A 22,994-nucleotide genomic window follows, 5' to 3' on the forward strand; every position below is an offset into this window, starting at 1 on the left:
ATCTGCCAAGAATTGAGGGGAAACATAACATTAAAAAAAAAATCAAAATACCGTAAGTGGCCTTTTAATGAATATAACACTTAAAATGTAGTTTTAAAATCCACATTGCACAACAGAATATAGTTATTTAAAATTCTTCCTTTGTTTTATTTAAAGCTTGTCCCATATCAACAGTTACAAGGTACAGAAAGAGCCATCTATAGCATTGCTCTTTCATACAGCCAAAACTGTTGCTTTCCAACCAACTATGAAGTGCCTAAGAAAAGATGAGAAAAGTTTTACACTTTCTTTGGCCATCACACCAGCTTGCTTTTATGCCTGAAACATGAATAGCATGTTCAGATAACTGAACTCTGACAATTGGAAAATCAGACTAGTTACTGCACTGTCATTTCTTTTTAAGCTAGGAGACCTTGTCAATTCTACCTGTCAAGTGAGTCTGGACCAGATTGATAAACATTTCAAGAAAACAGAATAAAACCTGTTCCCTCCATGAAGCAGACTTTCATTTAATTTCTTTGCTCACAAGCACACCATTTGAGAGCACAGTGCAAGACTGTCCACAGGACTAGACTTTATTCCTGCCATTATTCCAGGTCTTTTGCTCAAGCTACTGCTGTGAGTGGGAATGACTAGGAATTCAGTTCCATGGATTTCCTGGCAGATAAGATAATACTTATGAGTTGCCTTAGCATTCCTACATTTGAACCAATATGTAGTATGATTGGCAGCAACCCAATTTCTTTATTCTTAGATGAGTCAATAAGTGTGGAAAGAGAAATGAAATGGGCAGTTAATCAACACACACACACACACAGATCAGATATTTTGAGGCCAAGAAAGTATTTATATGCTGATGACTCAACTTTCGCAGCAGTGTTTGAACCAAGAACAGGAAATATACTACTGAACCCTCTTATGACAACAACTTCGATGTGAAAGGCTGAAATAGCTTATTCTCCCTGCTGTGACTCAGAAAGCTGGAACTGTAATCCTAGATTTCTTTAGAATATACTCACAAGAGCTTATGAGCTCATTAAAGGACATCAGAGAATACAAGGCTTCTGCAGGATACGTGGTAAGTAAATGTCTTTCAAAGACTATGGAAAGAAACAAAGGTGGCCAAGGGCTGGCCCTGGAAGCTCTGCCACTGTTTGACATAAAACATATATAAGGCTCATCCACCTCTACAGTGGTGGACCATTGCTGCTATGGGGCAGCAGGAGAGAAGAGGTCCTCCATCCTTCTCTACTGGCAGGAAAACTTATTATGCTGGAGTACAGCTGATAGCCATCCTAAAACAGACTTTCAGAATGAAAAAACTACAACATTTGAATATGAACATTTGTACTGAGGCTCAAGACAGCCACTTCTTTACAAAGTTTAGGAACTGCCTCTTATCTGCTGCCTATTGTCTGTTTTTCTTCTTGCCCAGCAGATGTCATGGAGGACGTGGTGAGAGCAATGTATAATACCATTGATCTACAGCAATAATTCTTACAGCAGATTTATGCTGGGGCAGGGCTATCAAATTATCTGTGTGTCTGATTTTAATGACACTATAAATTGGTAGAAACTGGAAATTTGTCAGTGGATTTAGATTACTTAGCTTCAACAATTTTTAGTATACAATACTGGCAAATCTCTAGATAAAGACAGTAAATATACTAAACTGATTGCCAGCCAAGCTTGATTTTCTTGATCCCCCAACCACTACTCCAAAAATCAACTGAAAACTTCCATTTTATGTTCAAATCAATATAAAAATTAATCCCACCCCTCCTACAATTAAGATACTGGTTGATGCAGGCTCACAGGGCATGTAACAAAATGCCAACAAGCTTGATCTTAAAAACAAAAGTATAAGTGAATGAATTTTTCAGTACTGTTTCAGAGTCAGATAAAATAAAAAGGTATAATAAAAAAGGTGTTTGCAGAAAAAAAATGCCAAAGAAATTCAAATCAAAATAAGGAGATGTCTCTTTAGAGCAGCATGGGGAGAAGATATGGAAGCACAGGAGGTTCAAATTTGTACAAACAATTTATTTCTCACATATTCAAGGCTGCTAACTGCTGTTAGGCTCTGTTTTATCCTTCTGCTGGAGACTGACATTCAGATTGCCCTTTTTGCCTGCTAAACAATCCAAGCAGGACAGAAGCAAATTAATGCTGCTGCAGCATGACCAAGCTGCTATCTGTCTTTTTTAATTTCCTTAATATTATCGTAATACTTGGAGATTAAGCTGTCCCTCGAGTGGGAACATCCTTCTCTCTGTTATTGGTTATCTGTACAGTTGGCTCAGTAACTTGCTCACTTGTTTCCCTCTGCAGTCTCATACTAATACTCTGCAGACCACGCACGTGCAGCCCTCTATAATCTCTTGTATAGAGATCTTGTAGTTAGCAATTGCTAGTTATTGACTTTTATGGCTCATAAAGCCACTAGTGGATATCAAATTTTATACTTTTAACTGACATCAATGATGTATTTCTTGCCCCGAATCACTACATTTCTGGTGTTTGCAAGATTAATATAGCACAACAGAAATAGGCCTTTTAATGCTGCCTACTAGCAAATGGGAGTTTCTGACATACACAAAAGGCTGTGGCAACCAGACAGCACACAGTTAAAGGACAGACACTGCAACACAACAGTTTTCAAGCACTGATACCTCTGGCAAATCAGCTCCACCAGAGAAGTAGCATTCTTGTTTTCAGGGAATAAGCCACCTTGCTCAGACTAATACTTGCCCTTTTGAAGACATGTCATCTTCCATAAAACAAAATGAGTTGCTTGGAGAAAGTAGTGGAAGAAAGGATAAGAGCAAACACAGGCTCACAATGGAATGCAGGTACTTAAAAACCAAACAAGTAGTCAAAGCTTGCAACCACTAAATAGCATGACTAATTTACTGAATGCCATTGGACAGAGCAAGTTTCTTTGCTGGTCACAGTTTACTCATTTTCCCTACAGAGCAATGAGACAGACATGTAATACTCCAACAAAGCAGGGTGAGAGGTATTAGAGTTGGAATGCCCTCCTCCACAAAACTGTATGTTCCAAGTTCACAACTCTAGGCCAGGTGAGCTGGACTGCTTTTCTCTGGCTGTGACATTAGAGTGGTGAAACAGGCTGCTCTATCACACCACAGTAAGCCCAAGAGTTATGAGCAGTTGGGAAGGGTGTCTGTGCAGCAAAGCCTTCCAAGCACCATAAAAGTTTTATTCTTCAGATTACACTATAATGAGATCCTAACTATGCAAAGTTAAATTTCCCATCATGTCATAATTTCATCACATTAATTTCTCTCAGATCCCCAACTCCTACTATATGCCAAACAATCATGGCCCTTTTTTGGTGTGTTTTATCATCTCCAAGCTTCTCCTATAATCTGTAACCCATTGCCAGCTAACATTTGTAAACCCTCCCCACAAACACTACTCAGGAAGGGAGCAAACACAATATTTTATGCTCAGTTGAGCACAACTAGCCTGTTTTCACACTCAAAGACAGATGGGACATTTAAAGCATGCAAGTTGTAGGCACAAATCTGCATCACACACTGGTCACCAACATGGAAATTCACTCCATTACCTACAACCAGCATTCAGCAAACCATGCGAGGCAGATTGTCCTCTATAAAACATCATGTTAACACCACTCTATAATTGCTAAGCATTTTCCAACAAAATAAAGGTTGTTGAAAAGATACTCCAATATTACTCTTTCTCCATTCACGGGACCTGAATGGACAGCATTAATGATCCAAGTCCACAACCGCAGTTTCCCAAGTGGGAATTAACAGACTTTGAGATACCAGCACATACAGTGACATGATTTTTTTTTCTTTTTTGTATCGGGCTTCTTTAAAATTAAAATAGGACGATTCATAATTCATCTCCCCTCTACCAGCTACTGAAGCACCTTCATTTAAAGATAAAAAACATTCACTTGAATGTTAAAAGAACACATGGAACTAAAAGACATTTAATGATATTTGCAAAAACACTTTCCAGCAATCATTCTAATTTTAATGATCTAGTGGATGAACCCTGCCTCTGAACAAGTCAAAGGGTGTTTTGCAGCCAGTCCCCAACTCTGTGGGCTGTGTCTCCTAGTTCAAACTGGCTCTGCAGCTTTTGCACTAATATTTTTCAATTTGCACCCTAGCTTTACAGCCCCTCAATTTTTAACTCTGTCTTTGATTTCTAAATGCTCTTTGTTTCTATCTATACAATCAAACACAGTACATAGAAAACATAATGTGGGATACAAATACGTGAAAAAAAAAATTTGGGAAAGTTGCAAGCAATTTTTCTAGCAAAAAATACATGTTCAAAGAGCCATAAATAAAGATTTTAATAAGCCTCACAGAAACAGGCACATGCCTACTCATTCCTCCAAATTCTCAGAGCTTTTGAATAAGACTTCTTTTATATTCATCTTAGTCCCTGAAGTTACACACGTCTTAAAAGTTAAAAAAGATAGACTTGTTAATAACACACAAATGTTCATAGACATAACATCTTTACAGATATCCTCTGTGAGCAGATCAAGCCACCCTCCATATGTATTTAAACGTAGTGGAAGGCTGGAGTTTTTAAGTTGTCAGATCCGTGCCTGGGTAAGAGGGGCTCTATTTTCACTCTTCGAGCAGCAAGAGATTAGCAGCTTGAAATCACTTTGACAGTTTCAGTTACTCTACTGCATACCACAGGGAATTTTAATTCCAACCTGTGAAATTGTAATTGCTTCTCAAGAAGAGCGGAAGGATTCTGGGTAATGGCCACAGCCAAGCTCAATGTCAGAGTTGCCAGTTGCTGCCACTCCAGATATTACTTGCTGTTATTCAAAAATCACTCCAGCTTTCCATATGGGAAGTTGAACTGTGGAGTGAAACTAGATTAACAGAAGCTGTCAGATGTTCAGAGATGTGCAAGGAACGATGTGACAGAGGTGAATGCACTCTTCTCAAAAGGTACCTTCTTTTCCTTCTTTCTCTCTCTTGCTTTATAGAACTACCTTTACATAAACCATTTCTTCTATTTCATATTCTTTTTCTTAAGAAGTATACATTAATAGAAAGCTACAATGAAAAGATTAAATGAAAAAGTCCTCCAGCATACAATGCACAAGTAAAAAATAAAGTGTGTACTTAATGTTGTTCACAAGAGATTTAAGATGTCTTTGCTATTCAGGGTCCTGTGGTTTGCAAGATTCCTCATTGGAAACTACCACAGACATTTAAGAAAAATAGTTGACGCTTTCTTGGTACCAAATGGAAGTTATATACTTTTTTGCTTTGAAAAAAAAGACACTGAATGTAGATTGCTTATTAACAGACACATTCTCTAGTGATGAGTGTGTTTAGGATGTGAAAACGTGTGACCAACTGACTGTGGGGAAACTTCTCCTGCAATGACCTTGATAAGTTGGAGTACAGTAGATTTCTCACTCGCACTGATGGTTTGTAAAGAGAATCCTTGGTGGAAGTAGGCCTTAAACATAATGTCGAAGGAAAAATTAAAAATGCTGCCTGGCATGGCAGTTAGAAGCATTCAGGGATCCAAATGGGGTCAAAAATCACAGATCAAATATGTTCAGGTCAACTCGTTCCATGAAGTAGATATACTTCTGCAGTTCACTTTACACTCACTGAGGCTTCCCAACCTGCACCAGTAGCCCCAGGCACCATGCAGTCTTGGCTTGGCCTGAAAGTCAAGGTGAGCTATTTCACCAGAACTAATTTGTTCAGCTCAGAGGCTTTGAAAGCTATAGTTGTACATAAATGGAAAAAAAAAAAAGACAAACACACTACTGCCCTACAACACAAAGTGTCAAAACTCCCTCTCAAAAATCTAAAGGAAGATAGCAAAATACTCAATAAACAACACTTCCTACTTATCAGATTAAGACAGTTTATGAATATACTGCATCTGCAGTGGGCAATGTCATTTACAAAGTCTTCTTTGGCCTCTTTCAGTATATTGCACTATTTCTAAGGAAATAAGCTGGTCCCATTAAAGTACACGATGCACAGTATCTAAATCACAAGCTCTGTAAATCTCTGTAATAGCTGATGCAATGAATCTGCAATTGCTACGATTAGATAAGCTAGAGTGGCTGACAGAGAGAATGCTAGAGGCATAGAACATATCTGCATAGTTTATTCTCATCACATGCAAAAATTTGGCTCAGACATAACGATTTTGTCAATCTGTAGTTTTCCTGAGAATCTTGCAATCTGTGGCACTTTCCTGAAAATTTCAACTCCCTCAGTCAAGCTTGTGCTTTTTTTAAAGAATTTCTCAAATTTGTTAAAAATGTAAATTACTGATAGTTACATATTCCTGATTGTAAAGAAAAGCATGGAAAAAAACCAAACCAAACAGAGGCAAATCAAAGGCACAGTTTGGTTTTGGTTTGGATTTTATTTTTTAAAATCTCATGAATTTTGAGTCGTGGCTCAAGACCTTCCATGGTAGCAATAAGAAGTATAATATTTGAGTCATCACATACCTGATTTCCTGAAGACAGTTACATCTGTTGTTATAATTTACAGGCTGTACTGAAAGCATCATGGTGGAACTTCCTGATTAATTGCCTGTAATCATTATGCATGCCCAGCTTATAAAGTACAAAGCATTCTTACTAGTGGACTATTCGCCTGCAGTGTAGAGACAGTGCACTGGTTTGGGCTGGGATAGAGTTAATTTTCTTCATTGCAACTGGTCTGGGGCTATGTTTTAGATTTGCTAACACAGGGACCTTTCAGGCTGTTCCTGAGCAGTGTTTGCACAGTCAAGGCCTTTTCTGCTTCTCACGCTGCCCCACTAGAGAGGAGTCCAGGGATGTGCAAGGAGTTAGGAGGGGACACAACCAGGACAGCTGACCCCAACTGACCAAAGGGATATTCCAGACCATAGGGTGTCATGCTCACCAACAAAAAGTTTAGGGGAAAAAGGAAGGAGGGGGCACATTTGGAGTGATGGTGTTTGTCTTCCTGAGTCACCGTTACATGTGATGGAGCCCTGCTTTCCTGGGAAGGGCTGCCCACCTGCCTGCCAAAGTACTGACCGAATGAATTCCTTGGTTTGCTTTGCCTGCCTGTGCAGCTTTTGCTTTACCTACTTAAGTGTCTTTATCTCAGTCTATACGTTTTATCAGTTTTACTCTTCTGATTCTCGCCCCAATTCCACAGGGAGGGGAATGAGCGGGTGGCTCTGTGTTAGCTGCCTACTGGGGTTAAATCACGCCAGCCATGTAGGCAGTTCCACTCCATCTGGGTACCACACAAACATCCCAGAAGTAAAAAAACCCTAAACCCTAGAGTTCCTGTTCTTAATATTTTAAACAGCCTTTGCAAAAAGAAGTTTAGATGAAGATTCAGAAAGGTGACAGGGCATGAACAAATGAACAATATCAGGCAGAAGAACTGGGCACACAGTCCAGCCCCTGACTGACCAGTACACTCTCAAGATGTATGGAGATCCCATCATGACAAAAATGGCTTGAAGAAAGTAATTAGAAATTTCCAGTGTGCCCAGTGCAACCTCCCCACTAACACAGCAATAGTCTTATATACAGCATGATCCAACGCACAACTCATAGAGATTCACATGTACTTCTCTGAGCATTGTATTAAATCTATAGACTGTATTAAATCCATCTTTTAATAGAACTCTACATATTCCCATTCAATTATAAAACCTTTAAAAGAATTTCTATGTAAAAAATAATTCTTGTTCTATTAAGAATAATTCTTGTTGCATTAAGAAAGCCTAGTGATTCACTGCGAAGTTGAGAGAGGTAAGACGGCAGGCAAAATTCTTTCAGACATGACAGCAAAATAAATAGCAACAAATGACAAACTTTAATGGTCTTGCAGTGTTTGATTCTAATGTAAAAAGACACATATCAAACCATCACACTGCACTAAGAAAAATCTTTAAGAAAGTTTTAAATATTCTGACCATAAAAGATTACCAACATCACTCAGTGGAAACATTTCTTATAAACTTCATGCAATTTTACCTGATACAGCAGTTATGAAAAGAGTATGCAATGCAAATATTGCATCATTTCAGAAAAAAAAGAAAAGGGAAGATGCAACAAACTGTTCTGCCAAACAAAGATCTCAGGTTTTGACAAGATAGGTCTCCCCACAGCTTATTAACATTTTCTCCACTGAACGACAGGAAAGGCATAGAGTGAGTATGAATTACTGCCCAATTTATATTATTTAAAAAAAAAAAAAAAAGATTTCTTGGTAAAAGTGTTTCCTTTGAAGATTTTAAACAGCAGTTTTATTGTTTTCATAAAAGCCTCATTCAGTTCACAGTCCTGTTTTCATTCCACCGTAGTAAAACATAACAAGAACCGCCAGTAAAGCCAGGCTGGCAGACAGTATCTTCAGTCCACCTCCTTGTTGCCATGGGAGCTGCAAAGCCATCCACGAGCTGAGCGGTGTTTTCACTGGGATCTCAGCAGAAGGGTGCGTTTTGCAGTTTGTGCCATTCTGTGCTCCACATCTGAACTCCTGTGAAGAAATGCACATATTAAGATTGAAACAGTGTTATGTATTTCTGATTGTACATACCAAATACAACATCCTCTTTATACTGAGGTTCAAATTAATATACCTTTTCAAGACAAACAACAGTTCAACCTGCATTGCGTCATCAGGTCATCAGTTTTTCATACAGAAATCTTATCAATGCCATACAAAATCAATATTTCTAATGAAATTAATCATCAAATAAATTAAGGTGTTAGCAACAGAAACAAATCTCCAGACCCCAATGTCATCAAAGAGAGTTGTTTGACAATTATTTTTTTATTTGGTTTGCGTTATCTCACTACTTTCCCATTTTTGGCTTCTCCAAAGGAAATGTCTAACCAGTGATAAAGGGGACCACAACACTACAATCCTTTGCACAGCAGGGCTCTTCTAAAGTCAATCATCGTCTCCTGGTGTGCCAGCTCAGTGGTGCTTGAAAATCCTCCCACAGGGCTTTTCCTTTCCTCTGACCCTCAGGAGTGCTAAAACACTCACCTTCTCATTCAGCATATTGCATCTGAGTTCCCTGCTGTGCCTGCCATTACCATTCCCAACCTGACTGCAAGCACCAAGATCCCCAAGAATATGAGGTCTTTTAACTGCAGCACGTTACAGATAGTGAGTCAGTATTTCAGCAGAAAATCCAAGTGAAAAACAATAAAAAGCTCTTCCCTCTTACAACCTTGTTCAGTTCAGCATGCTAGCCTTGTAGATACTAAAAAATAAAAGCATCCATTGCAACTGTAGTCTGATGACATTTGCAAGAGGTGTAAGTAGGAAAGGTGTAATTAAACAAAGGTGTAATGATGTTGCATCATAAGATTCAGTATTTCTGTTGATAATTGCTGTTTCCTTACCTTTATTTCAATAATCTCTCAGGAAGTCAACTGAGTTCAGCTGGATTTCTAATTGGCTTGAAATTTTCCAGTTAAAAAAGATTTTTTTTATCCCCCCCCTTCACATTTCATATAAAACAAGTCAGGAACCCAGAAGGTACCTATCTGGATAATATTGTATTTCCAAGAAGCTGAAACAGAGCCACATGAAAATACAGACCAGATGCCCGCTCCCTCTTTTACCAAACATATTTCTGGGCAAACTCAAAGAAATATCAAAGTTCCAAGAAAGGTGCCTGCCCACAAAAGTGTGACGGCACAATTCAAACTGTCTGTTACTGCCTCCTGTTTTTGCATTTCTGCAATCAGTTCCATTGTAATAATAGTAAAAGGAGAATAATGATTACTACTGGTTAGGTAAGTAAGCATCAAAGGGACAAATGACAGCCCGGAGTAAGTCCTACTCTAATATCTGAGTTATTGATGAATTAGATTTTAATTCACACAGGCAAAGGGTTACTAATCAAGTGAACTATGAAATGAGGATGACTTGTCATACATACTGCACCTAGAACATCATCAATTGGGTAAAGAGAGGAAAGGCAATAGGTAAGCAAATTGGGGTGTAGTAGTTCTTTGCAGTGTGAGGCACGATAAGAACAGTACTCCAGGACTTCAGTCTATACTGTGACAAACATGTTACCTTCATCAAAAACTAGGAAACTGCTTCATCCTGTTATTAATTACAATCAATTTCTAAGGCATCTGAAATTTTAGTACCTGGCCACAGCTATTTTATCCTCCCAAATCAAAGTTGATTAACCTCTGCCTGCAGAATAAACTGGAAAATGTACAGGATTCTTTATAAATCAATTCCTTTGCAATTTATTCTTTCTAGACATTTATAAAGCCTTTCTTCTCTTTGCAAGTCTCACAAATCTCTACCAATCTACAGAGCATAATTTATGGTAATGACCAGCTTTTACCTGTATTGTTGTTACATTAACACTAAGGCTAAAGTGATTTAAAAGAATGAATAAGGCTGTAAAAATATCACTGTAACTAAAGCCTGATTTCTTCTGATATTTATTTTTCACTGATTCATGACTTAAAATTTGCCTGACTACAATCAAACTACCAACTCCTAATTAAATATTTCTACACCGCATGATAAAAGTCCTGAATATTTAGTTGCATAGGTCTAGATGCTATCCCTTAGCAAACAGATAAAAAGGGCCAGTACCTCATAAATGATGTAATTTTCTCCTCAATGCTCAGCTTCAGTTCCTACCTACCTGTATCTGTGAGACTAGGGATAGCCAGCAAAACGCCCCAAACACGAGTTACAAGTTGTAAAATGTTTTGAGAGTTTTTTTTCTTTTCCCCTTCACTAACAGTTAAACACATCAGTGTCTCACGCACCCATTCATGTTTCTGTGCCGTAGTTTTCAGTACTGATTTAACTGGCATGTCATTTATGTTTTACAGCTTTTCTGTTTTCCAACGTAAAAACAAACAGTCTCATCTTGCTGGTATAATTTTGATCATGCATAGCCTACACAGCCTTTTTTTGTTACCATATTGTTTTCTTATGTCTCTATCGCAACATGCAATGCATATGCATTAGGTAGTGCTTCACGCTGCTTATAGGACAGAATGGCAAAACAGATTTTAGCAAGGTTTAAAAAGTTCCAGCAGTGGTGAACACCACTGGCCCTATGTCCCAGTAGCATTTCATCTAAGTCAGTTGGTAAACCTGTGAGACCCACTTTTAACTTACTTTATCATATTTCCCATAAATGAGATGATCATACTGATACACTAAACCCCATTTTTTATTTTCTTTCCGTAGATGAGATTTTATCTCACGGTATTTAATTAATATCAAAACCTAACTTGGTTAGAGGTACAATTATCACAATTTCACTCTTCTTTTGTTTTCTTCCTATCTTACATTTTGAACTCTGATGCAGTTGTTTCTATTGGTAGTCACATTTTCTAAATTGCTCAAAACTTTAGTTTTTTACAGTATCTTAGCTCATATAAGAGATTATCAAACAATTTAAACCAGAAGCTTTTTTTCAATGGATGCATACATGAAATACTACTCCTATTATCTTGCTAATATGATTTCTTCACAAATTTTCTCATGGATTAAACAGTTCTTATATGGACAAAACCTCAACAGTTTGCAAACTGAAATGACCCTTTTCTTAAAGATGCACTTCACAGCTTACCACTTAAAACACTACTGCATTTCTGTTTGATAATGCATATGTCTTCAGATGATCCTGCCAAATACTTTCTTAGAAGAAAAGTAAAGAATATGTTAATCTGATCTGTATTTTCTAAGAACTATTTGCTAGATTGGCCCAAACTTCTGCCTTGCAACATTGACACATGGGTAATACCACTGGCTCCCTTGAAAATTTCCCTCATTATTGTCACAGAACATGTATTTGTAAAAAAAGGGTACATCTGGTTCCCTGCAAACGAAAGGCTCCTTTAGCAAATGGCAGTCTTTTGTCCCCCTCCTGAGATTCATACAAGAGCATTTAAACCCAGGATAATCACTCAGAGACACCTGCAGGTGGATGCCTCTTCCTAATAGTCTGCTGTGCAGCTCTGCAGGACATGGCACAAAACTCTCAGCGGGAAGAGGAGTCTGCTAAGCTGACCATGTTAATGCACTCTCGTACTCCTGAACTAAGGGCTGAGTGGCCCTCACTGCACTCTGGACAACAGTGAAGGGCCTGCCAAAAATATAAGCAGTTCTTCCTAACACACAAGTATCATATAAAACAGATGTATTAGTGAAAAATACTACATATATAATCTCATTTGGGCAAAAGGGCTTCTGCAGGCTCTGTCTGAGGAATTAGTTTTCAGGTGAAGTATACAGTAGTGTATATTGCACTCACAGAGAAGGAGGGGAAAGGATGAGGCTACAGAAACTAAAACTAAAATTAAGCCTTCTAGGGTAGACAAGGCAAATTACAAGAGATTATGGGGGCTATCATATCAGCTTCAGAGTTTGCAATACTGTAGAGCTTTATTCTGAGATCCTCCCATACCTGTTTTTTCCCCTAAAGCTTTCCATATACTGTGCCTCGAAGAGCTATCCAAATCACCTGCAGAAAAGATCTTTCATGTTTTGTGAGGAGGGTAGTTTTCTACAGAGAACAAAGTTTATTAGAGCTCTTTCATGAACCTTTGGTGTAAAAAACCTGGGTTGAGGCAAAGAACTCATTTTTTGAACTAGTATTTACACTGGTCCACTCCCCGTGCTCTCACTTCATAGAAGTATTAACTCTGAACAGCCCTTATTTGTACCTCTAGATAAAATATTTACAGTACACTAGCTTTTCAAGGAAATCTTTATGTCATTTTTGTTATATTCTGAACTGATATGGCTGCGATATTTACCATACACAATCCTTACTAAGAGTGCAACAGTTTCTTAAGCTGAGCTCAGAAATCATACTTTTGTAGCTGCAAGACTCAGGAAGATTACCATAATGAGTCAGTTCAGTGGAATTTAGGACTAAATTCAAAGCCTCTTTTAACCAAAAAATACTTGGAGGAAACCCTAAGGTAAAGAAATTCCAAAAATATATGTTTATACTAGTTTCAGTCTTGATAGGACATAAACTCTTTGGTAGACTTATTAAGGAGCATTGCTCTCACTAAAAAGGACCACTAAAAAGGAAGGAAAAGGTACTCTAAGATTTCACACCATAGACTATTAATCAAAATAAGGGGAAGAAGGGAAATTATGAAACTGAAATGTGAAGACAGACACTTTGAGCTAAGCATCTTGTATTTCCATGGAGGCAGCCTTTCATCTTGTTTTGGCAGTCACAAAGTAAACACAAGACTTTGCTAATAAGGTATAATATAAATTATTAAAACTTCTGGTGTATGATCAAATGCATTTCAGATTATTTTTTGAATAATTCTGCCTTGACAACTGCCAGGAGTAATAAATTTTGTGTACTCTTCCACAGACCCATTGATTGCTGTCTTTCTGAAACTCCAGTCCTAGAACTAAACCACCGTGCATGAAAGAAATATATAATCACATCAAAACCTAAGATTTGGCATCTGTCGATCATAGGCTAGCTTTTTGTAAGATCTCACTTCATGTTAGTCAACAAAGACATGAGAGAAACTCTTTAGCTCTGAGCTGAGGTTTTAATAGATTCAAAACATTTCTTACATGCAAATTTCTTTTATGGCTCAGGGGCACTGTTAGAGCTTGAAGTGTTAGCTAACTGCTGAGAAAAACTCCTTGGCTGAGTATATCTCAAGATAAATTAGACTTCTGAATTTTTTAGCCCAACCAAGTACATTAGACCCTTATACTACTGGCTTTAAAAATATGGACTTTTATATAATCATGCACAACAAGTCTGTGTGACAAATTAAAAGAAAACACGTTAAAATATGCATTACATATCCTGCTGCACCATTTGAAATTCTGGGCCATTACACTTTGAAGGCATTTTTCAGATTTAAAAAAACAAACAGTTACTGAAGGTCACATAGATTACACATCCAAAAAATATGTAAATTGAATTTTATTGAATAGTTCCGGAAGACACATTTAGCTCTGTAGGTATTAAGAGAGCTCCTTTGATTTATTACTTGAAAAATTCCACCAGTCTTCTGCAAATGTGGAATGCTGACCTTAATTGACAAAATAAATGGCATAGAAAATGTTTTTTCCTAGAGGAATTAACACAGTAATTCCTATAAGCAGCATCCCTGCCACCATGTATTATAATGTACAGTGCTATGTTGTTAAGAGAAAATGCTGTCTACAAGCATGCTTGTGTCAGATGTTATCAGCTGTAAACGATTCCTAGGAATTCAGTGATTCCCAATACCAATTTTAAGAAATGGGAAAACTTGAAAAAATAAATAAGCCAGCACTTTTGCAAACGAATTTCATATTGTTTCTTCTTTCTGTGTGCATATATACTTGTGTGTTTGTGTATGTGTGGGATGTATGACTGTATGATTTAATATATAAGTGAGGGAACAGAACTGAGCCGAAGGATATACAGATTTATTACTAATTTCTAAGTAAATGGTCAGAGTCTTAGCAATGATTAGAATTATTAATCATTAAAACTGATGCTATAGCAATAAAACAAATTAAGCAAAGTATCTTGGAAATAGCTGTAGTCACTTAAACTGTCTTAATGCCTCTCATAGGATCCTGGGATAATTCAGACTGTGTCTGGTCCATCTTCCTGCTCAAAGAAGGGTCAGCTATGGCCTAGTTTGCTGAGGGATTTAAACAGCTGGGCTTTGAAAATGTCCAAGGATGGAGACTGCACAACCCCTCTGGGTCTTTGTTCCCCTGCTTGACCGTCTTCACAGGGAAAATGTTTCCCTTCATATCCAGCCTGAACCTCTCATTTCGACTTAGGCCCAGTCTCTCATCCTACCACATGTGCCACTGTGAAGCACTTGGCTCATTCTTCTCAGAAACTCTCCCACAGGCACTGCTTGGCCTCCATCAGGGTGTCCTCAAGCCATCCCTTCTCCAGACTCAAACAAACCTGGTCCCTCAGCCTCTCCTCAGAGGCCAAGTGCTCCAGGACCTGACCATCTCTGTGATGCTAAGCTGAACTCATTCCAGTTACCAATTCCTAATTTATGTCAAGATCACTGCAAATGACTCAGTCAAATCAGATCAGCAATACTCCTAGCAGCTGGATCATGGCCAAATACTAACACACAATACATTTAATAACGGGAGGATATAGAGATTGATTTATCTTAAGCTCATCTGCCTTAAATATGGCAGTTTCTTCCAGTTGCCATCCCTTATGGAGACCATCTTTAGAGGGCCTACTTCTAACCTGCATAGCAAGTCAGCAAAATCTTTTTTCTTTCCAGTAACACCTGCATGATCTGTTTGATTCCTTTGATCAGCATAGGAAAAAAAACCCCTTTCTCATTACTCAACTAGCTTTTGCCTTGATCACTACTACAATCCCTTCTGTCTCTTCTGTTTTCTTTCCTTCTGCTTCTCCCCCCTCTCATATCATCTGACCATACAGCCTCTCATAATAAACAGAGGCAGAGATGCCAGTAGGAACACAAATTTGGAATGACATGTCATATCATGACTTTCTGTCCCTGTCACACAGACATGTATCTGGAACTTCCTCCTCCTAAATTAACATTAAATTCAAAGTTGAATATCCCTATTTAAAAGTATAAAATAATTCAAATTTCTCTCTGTAAATTCCCACCATTACTGTAAGGCTCCATTGGTGTTTTTCTTGGCAGGTATCTCTCTGCTCTCTTCCATATTCTTATCTAAGGGTAGGCCCTTGCCTACCTACTTCTTTTTCTTCATCCAAACAGTCTTTAAGGATTATTCCCTTAATCAGCCCTCAAAATTCATAAAACACTTAGAAGCTAGACAGAAGGTGGAGTAACTGGAGCTTATTAAATTACTTCCTTTTTGATGTACACTTTGAGGAGGAGTGAAACAACCAAAAAGCTCAACTAACAAAAGAAACAATAAAAAGAGAGAAACAACCAACTGAGAAAACACAAGCCAAAAACCACCTCCAAAATGTTTAAAACACAGTCTTGTACTGTTTTTCATTAAACCCACTTGTTTTAGCCTGTTTCTTTATATTTATTTATAAATGCTTCCAGCCAGGAGTTGACTTTTTTTTTTTACTTATTTGTATTTTATGCTGCTATTAAGCTTGGTGACTAAGTATGCTTCCACTACACAAGCAATGCACTGTCAAAATAACTTGCCATTCAAAGTCAGACACGACATTTTTAAAAAATAGTGTGATGTCTGGATTCTGAGCCTTTTTTTTTTTTTTTTTTGTAGTAAGGTGCGGGGGGTATGTGTGTGTGTGCCAATCACTCTGCCCGAAACAAGGGACATGCAAGCCAGCATTCCAGTCAGCACTTGCAACCACAACAGAACTGAGAGACCTTCTAAATGGAAGAAGTTTACGATTCAAAAATCACAGTCATCCAAGTAATGACTTGAAGAATGAACCTAGCAGCACAATGTGGACAAATTCAGGATAGGGTTCTGTCACTATTTATCTCCCTGTGCACAGCACGGTTTTATGAAAGAGATGGCAGGTATTTGCTCTGGGCACTTATCTGGTAATTAGCTGGCTAACAGACAAATCTGTTTCCTAGAGATCACCAGCACAGGCTTCACGGCTTTGAAAATACATTACAGTGAATTACAGGATGTACATTTAGATGTAGTAACACTAGATATAATATTTCAGTGTGCATACCATGGCCTGTCTTACTGGATATCATTCCAAAGGATTCCATCTTGCTCCTTCTTTAAAGGATCACAGAGATTTTTTTGTTGGTTTTCCTGGTTGGGTTTTGTTGGGTTTTTTAAAATAACTATTTTAAGGTTATAACACAAAAATTTCCCCAGTTTGTTGGATGATGAAAAAATGACAAAAGGCTAGCAGTATGTGAATGTTTGAAGACTGTTCTACAAATGAGATTATCAAATGAAATATGATTACATTTTTTACAGAGCTTTCAGAGATCATCACCTTTTTTGCTTCCCTTTTAAATCTTGAAATAACAATGACAATTATATGGAGGTCAACGGTAGCTACAGGCAAAGACACAAAAGGTTTCAAACAGGAGCACCCCAGTAAAATGAATAGCTAGATCTGAAAATACATATTCATGTCACGAGAACCACTAATATAACTGAATGATATTCACGTATCAACAGTGAAATGAGTAATACTGCTTTTACTCAAGGGATGTTCTCTCTCAAAATCAAGAAAAGCTTTTAAAGATCTTTCACGTGGAGTAAAGTAGAATAAACTGATATACATATTCTTGGCTAAAGCCTTCTCCCTAATCCCAGAATATGTCATAATCCTGAATTTATGGTGTTTTCATATCTTTCTACAGAAGCAAACATTAAATTGGAATGTTTCACATAGACTTATACTATATAACAACCCCAGAGACAAAAGGATACAGCCCTCATGGATAATAAACATGGTTAAAAAAATAGCATTTTATATATTTTGAAATGATACTAGGTTCCAGAGTTTCAAATTCCATAGCAGTAGGTATCTGTGGGATCTACATGCCTCGCTCGTTTTACAGGCAGAGAAACAAATACAGAAGATTGAAGTGCCTCCAGTGCCACAATGCATAAGTCAGCAATCAGGCCTCTATAACTCCTGCCTCAGATTCCAGTTGCCACTAGAAGCCAAGATAGCCTGTAAAACCTTTTATCTCTGTTAAGTTTTAGTTCTAAATACATTTTCTTAAAGCTAGGCAGTGCCTTAATATGTCGTCTCCTGAAAATTTCTCTTACGTTTATTTTTACAGATTTTTCTGTCTGGTATTAAACACCTCCAGTTCCTGGGAATGCAAATGCTCACCAAGCACAGCCGGAATCAGACCTTGGAGAAAAGAAGCATTTCATGTAAGCCTGAAATTTAACAGTTAATAAAGTGTCACTGATCTTGACCAATTTTGTGGGTTCAGTGATAATACAAAGGTTTTCTTTTCATATTGTCATGGTCTCTTTCCTTAGTTGTTCTAGGAGGTCTCCCACACTGCCAGTTAGTATAGTTTTGAGCACCTAAGGGAGTGTCTGGAAATCTGAGTCTCTTTTTTAATTTCACACTCAGTCAAGTTCAACTGCAGTTAATGGAGGACTCTCTCATGGAAACATCAAACAGTGGTTACTTTCTGTGATTAGCAAGCCTAACTGCTCTAACACAGTCTCTCTATCCTCAGTCTCTACAAATGATTCGTCGGCCCTTCCCCACAATAAAGATTACATGAGAGAAACCTTTCCTGGCTTGCTGTGTATTTTATGCTAGATAATCATGATAGCACCTTGGCGCTCTGTCTAAGACATCAAAGAACAGTAAGTATCCAATCTACAGGCTGTAACGAATATCTACCCTCAGGAGAGCATTTGTATCATTCACAGGGTGGTCTGACTAGACAACCAACTTCTGTAGCTGTAAAAGATTGAAGTGCCTGCGCACGAATTTTTGTCCTGTCACACTCAAATACTGGTAATTTGTACCCACTGGACCTCAGTCTTCTCTCACACTGGTTTTACATGATTGTATCTGATTGTAACAGATTGTATCTGATAATTCCTAGGATTAGCTAATGAGGAGAAAATCAGTTCCTCTGGAATTAGCCATGAAGTAAAAAGTACTAATTTCCTCTATTTCTTTGAGACTTCATCCCCTGGAGTTGGTTTCTCTTAAATGCTGAACAGTCACTGCTGCAACTTGCTTGAATATATGCTACAAAATTTTCGTAAGTATCTAGTCCCAGGTATCTTTAACTGACCACCATCAAATTTGTTTTTCAGACTGACCTTCTAGTGAACACTTTGAACATCTGCCTCATCCTCACTTGTGAAATGGGAAGACAAAAGCTGCATTTCAGGAGGATAATAAACATAAACTTATTATTGTTTCTGAAGCACTCAGAAATTTAGTTATGGGGGTCATAGGAAAGGTTAGAAAGAAATTAGTAATTCCCTTGAAAGTGAGGTTTGAACAGCATGTAGCAAATAACACTGTCATTACATGACAAACAATGAAGAGGAAAAATACCTAACAGTACCTTATTAAACTGGATATTAGGAATCTTTTTTTACCAAAAAGGCTGTTAAGTATTGGAATGGGCTGCCCAGGGAGGTGATGGACTTGGCAGGGCTGGGTTACTGGTGGGACTCGATGATCTTAAAGGTCTTTTTCAACCTAAACAATTCTGATACGAAATTAATAGTCTCAGCTCTGTGCACAGGGGAAACAAATTTGCGTGCTGATGTGTGCGATAATACTGCATGAGCACCTAATTAAAGACTGAAATATAATACTGTTGGCATTTACATGGAAATGAGGACCTAAAACTCTAGAATTTCCTTAGTTCAGAGTAATTCACTTAACACTCCAAATAATCCGTGCACACGAGAAATAGAATGCTTACGTTCTTCTTGTTATCACATATTATAGGTCTTCAGTATCACTGTAGTGTTCTTTTCTCTATATAGAAAAGGTTACTGGCTTGTAAGAATACAACCCATAGTATTTGAATACAGCTTTCTTTGATGTTTTGTTGTTGGTTTTGTTTCTAGGTGAATACAACTATTAACATCATTTTACTGCTGGGCAAGTGGTGTACACACCATTTCAATATCTCTGCCCATCCTAGTAATATTTGAGCTTACTCACTTAGTTCAACAATAGGAGAACAATCCAGTAAGAGTCATGTCAAGGGCTGGTAAGAAAACCTCACCCAAATCTTAATCACTGCTCCTGCTGGGGGGAAGGCCAGACCCCAGCCTCCACAATCTGTTTTATGCCATCACCCTGCTGACCAGCTGGTACTCCTAAAACTCCAAATCACACACAACAGTTACACAAGCTGGGAAAAGAAATTAAGAAAAATGGAGAAAACCACAAATAAAACAGAAGACAACCTGAAAACGGCAAACATATACCAGGTGTGTCTACAGGGCTGGCTGAGAAATGCAAGCCCAGAGGATAACTGTGGGGCTTAATGCAGTCTTCTAACAAATTGATGGGTTTGGATTTTAAAGTGCTTCATGTCTCCATACTACAGCTTAGCAGCACTACAACAGGCTTTTTTAATCACACAAGATACTCTCCCAAGTATAATTCATTCCTTTCCAGCTATTAAGAGCTGCACATCTGGCTTTCCCCTGTGGTTCTGTGACAAAATCTGATTATGCTACAGAATCTTAAGCACTCCTCACTGAAAAAATAATGAACTAATGTTTCTTTGGACAGAGACACACGAGTTGAAAAAGGAAAAGAATTCCTGTCATTCTAAGCACCACTTCCATCATTTTACCAAATTAAAGTTCTTGTATTTTGAAAAAACTATCTGTGTCAGAAATGGATATTCACAGCTGTCCTTTTTGTATGATAATTACGTTATCTGCACTTATCAGAGATTTTGTATGTGAGAATTGCAAAATAGTTTCCATACGGATAAGATAAATCACAGTCACACTGACTGAAATGACTTACAATCACATATGAAGTCATGTCAAAACAAGGACGAGATTTTTAAAAAAAAATTCTCCAGTCCTGATAACAAGACCCTTTATTGAGGACCAGAGATCCATCTGGTCGCTATTATGCATAGGTAGTTTTTGTAGCTATGTGATTTCTTTGACAAAAAGAGCTGAAATGTACTGCCTACACATCTTTTTTCCATCAGAAGTACTTTCACAAAAATTTCCAAGTCCCTCCAATCCAAAATGGAGCATTTGCTCAAGTTCTGCCACAGTGTACATATACAGGTATGAAGAAGAATCCATCATTTGAAAGCCAAGACATTTAGTGAATAATTTTCTCCTATAATATTGTTCCAAGGGCCCCTTGGTTCTACCGAGACTAAAGAAAAATAATGGTCATTTCCATGGGGCTTTTCCTTTTTATTTCACATTTGACATCTGGCTCTCTAGCCAGTCAGGTTTCATTCCTCTCACTACTTATCAACCCCCCCTTACATCTCACGTTGTAGCACTTGGGTGGTCAGACCTTTTTGAGAGGTCACATGAGTCTACCAAGACCCTTACACCACCATGCCTTGCCAATCACACCCCCAGACATAAATGCATCATGTGACTAATTCATAACTTCTAGCTCTCCTTCTCCACGTCACACACGCTCCACCATATGTGACGCCGACCTTGTAGCAATTGGAAAAGAAGGTATTGGATAACGCCAAATGAGGCAGGTGAGCTCTTTAGGTTGTCCTATGCCAGAGGCTGGCCATTTCTGCACTAGAGTAATGACAACATGCTCACACACCTGTGGAGAAGGCTTCTTTATAGGCCAAAAAGCACAAAACACTGTTTCTACTGGTAAGACCAGGAAAAAAGGCAAAATGAAAACTGTCATAAAGAAGACATTGATAGCACAGTAAAATCAACACTCATTACTGCATTTGTTCACTTAAGTTGAGCCAGAAATAACTATTTTATAACTATAACTTGGAAATAAATATTTTGTTATGGGTTGATGGCTACCTAGGCCAAAAAGGTTCTGCCATCAGGCCCTTAATTATTCTGTGTGATTGCCATCACCAAGAATAACTAAAAATGTAAATTTCTTTTTAAAAAAAGTTTATAATTGAAAAAATTTTAAATGTATGTTTTTATTTTACAAAGGATTTGTCAGCCCTTCTCTACAATAAAGAATACATGAGAAAAATCCATATTATTTCCTTTATACCTCAGTGGCATTGATCACCATATAGAAGTTCTCTATCAACCTGCACCTCAGGAAGTCCTCCATCATCCCCATATCACCATTGGCCACTCAGAGCTCAAATCAGTCCAGCAGTTTAATTACCTAGGCAGTCTCATCTCGGATGGTAAGATTGATGGAGGGATAGACAACAGGTTAGCAAAGGCATACAGTGCTTTCAGAAAACTCCATAGAAGAGTATGGTGTAATAAACACTTGAAGAAAAGTACCAAGATCAGTGTTTACAGAGCCATAGTGCTGTCTACTCTCCTGTATGGTTCCGAATTGTGGGTCATCTACCGCCACCACCTGCGTCTCTTAGAACACTTCCATCAACGCTGTCTCCGTACAATCCTAAACATCCACTGGTCAGATTATGTGACCAATACATCTGTTCTAGAGCAAGCAGCAGTCCCAAGTATTGAGGCCATGTTGCTGAGAACACAGCTGCGATGGGCAGGGCACGTCTCAAGGATGAAGGACCACCACCTCCCTAAGATCCTGCTTTATGGTGAACTTGCCACCGGCTGCCGCAAGAGAGGGGCCCCGAAGAGAAGATACAAGGACTTCCTGAAATATCATCTCAGCCTTGGCCATATTGATCAACGTAACTGGTCTACTCTGGCCTCCAATCGGGAGGCCTGGAGACACACCCTCTATAACGCTGCTGATGCCTTTGAGAAAGCACACAGGATCACTCTTGAGGAGAAAAAGCAACGCAGAAAGAACTGTGTCTTGCAGAATATTCCACCTAAGGGTCTTTCTGCTGTGCCTTTTGCAATTTGACATGTCTATCTCGTATTGGTCTTTTTAGCCACCAGTGCGCTTGTAACAAATGTGGATGGAGCCTTTCTCAAATCTTTGTTCACGAAGCCTAGCCATGATGATGATGATGATGATGAGTTCAACTTTGGTTTTGACTTTACACCACTATATTCTACTGAAAAATTACTTCATACCAGTGCTTGTGATCTCAACAATTAAAAGCTGAAGCAACAGTGAAGTACATATATCTTCCTCACAATAATTCCAAAACCTCAGGTTTTTATAATATCTAGTACGGAAGAAATATGTCCTAGATAGCAATTTAATTATTACACCAAATCTGGGTCGTGATCCTGACTCCAGTAAAAGAAATGAAAGTAAATATGCTGAAATTTTAGAATCCCGTGGGCTTGAGTTTTGAATACAGAAAAGCTGTGCTTTAAGCCCTCTGACTCTTTTGGAACCTCAAAACATGAACTGTTTCTGATGCTAATCTGCAAATTTGCTTAGAGTCAACTCCCTGTGAAAAT

The 22,994-nt window shown here is 38.2% G+C and overlaps 1 protein-coding gene across 1 annotated transcript in view; it reads right to left on the reverse strand.

Annotated features, from left to right (window-relative positions):
- Nucleotides 1–479: 479 nt before the first annotated feature.
- The window catches only part of CDKAL1 (CDK5 regulatory subunit associated protein 1 like 1), a 415,564-nt gene continuing 393,049 nt past the window's right edge, over nucleotides 480–22,994 (reverse strand). The window contains exon 16 of the mRNA XM_027748305.2: nucleotides 480–8,540. Within this exon, the coding sequence (XP_027604106.1) occupies nucleotides 8,337–8,540 (204 nt within the window). The 3' untranslated portion in view covers nucleotides 480–8,336. The remainder of the gene's footprint in view (nucleotides 8,541–22,994) is intronic.

Source organism: Pipra filicauda, unplaced genomic scaffold (genome assembly GCF_003945595.2).
Source record: "Pipra filicauda isolate LSUMZ 115617 unplaced genomic scaffold, ASM394559v2 scaffold49_size4853605_pilon, whole genome shotgun sequence".
Lineage (NCBI taxonomy): Eukaryota > Metazoa > Chordata > Aves > Passeriformes > Pipridae > Pipra > Pipra filicauda.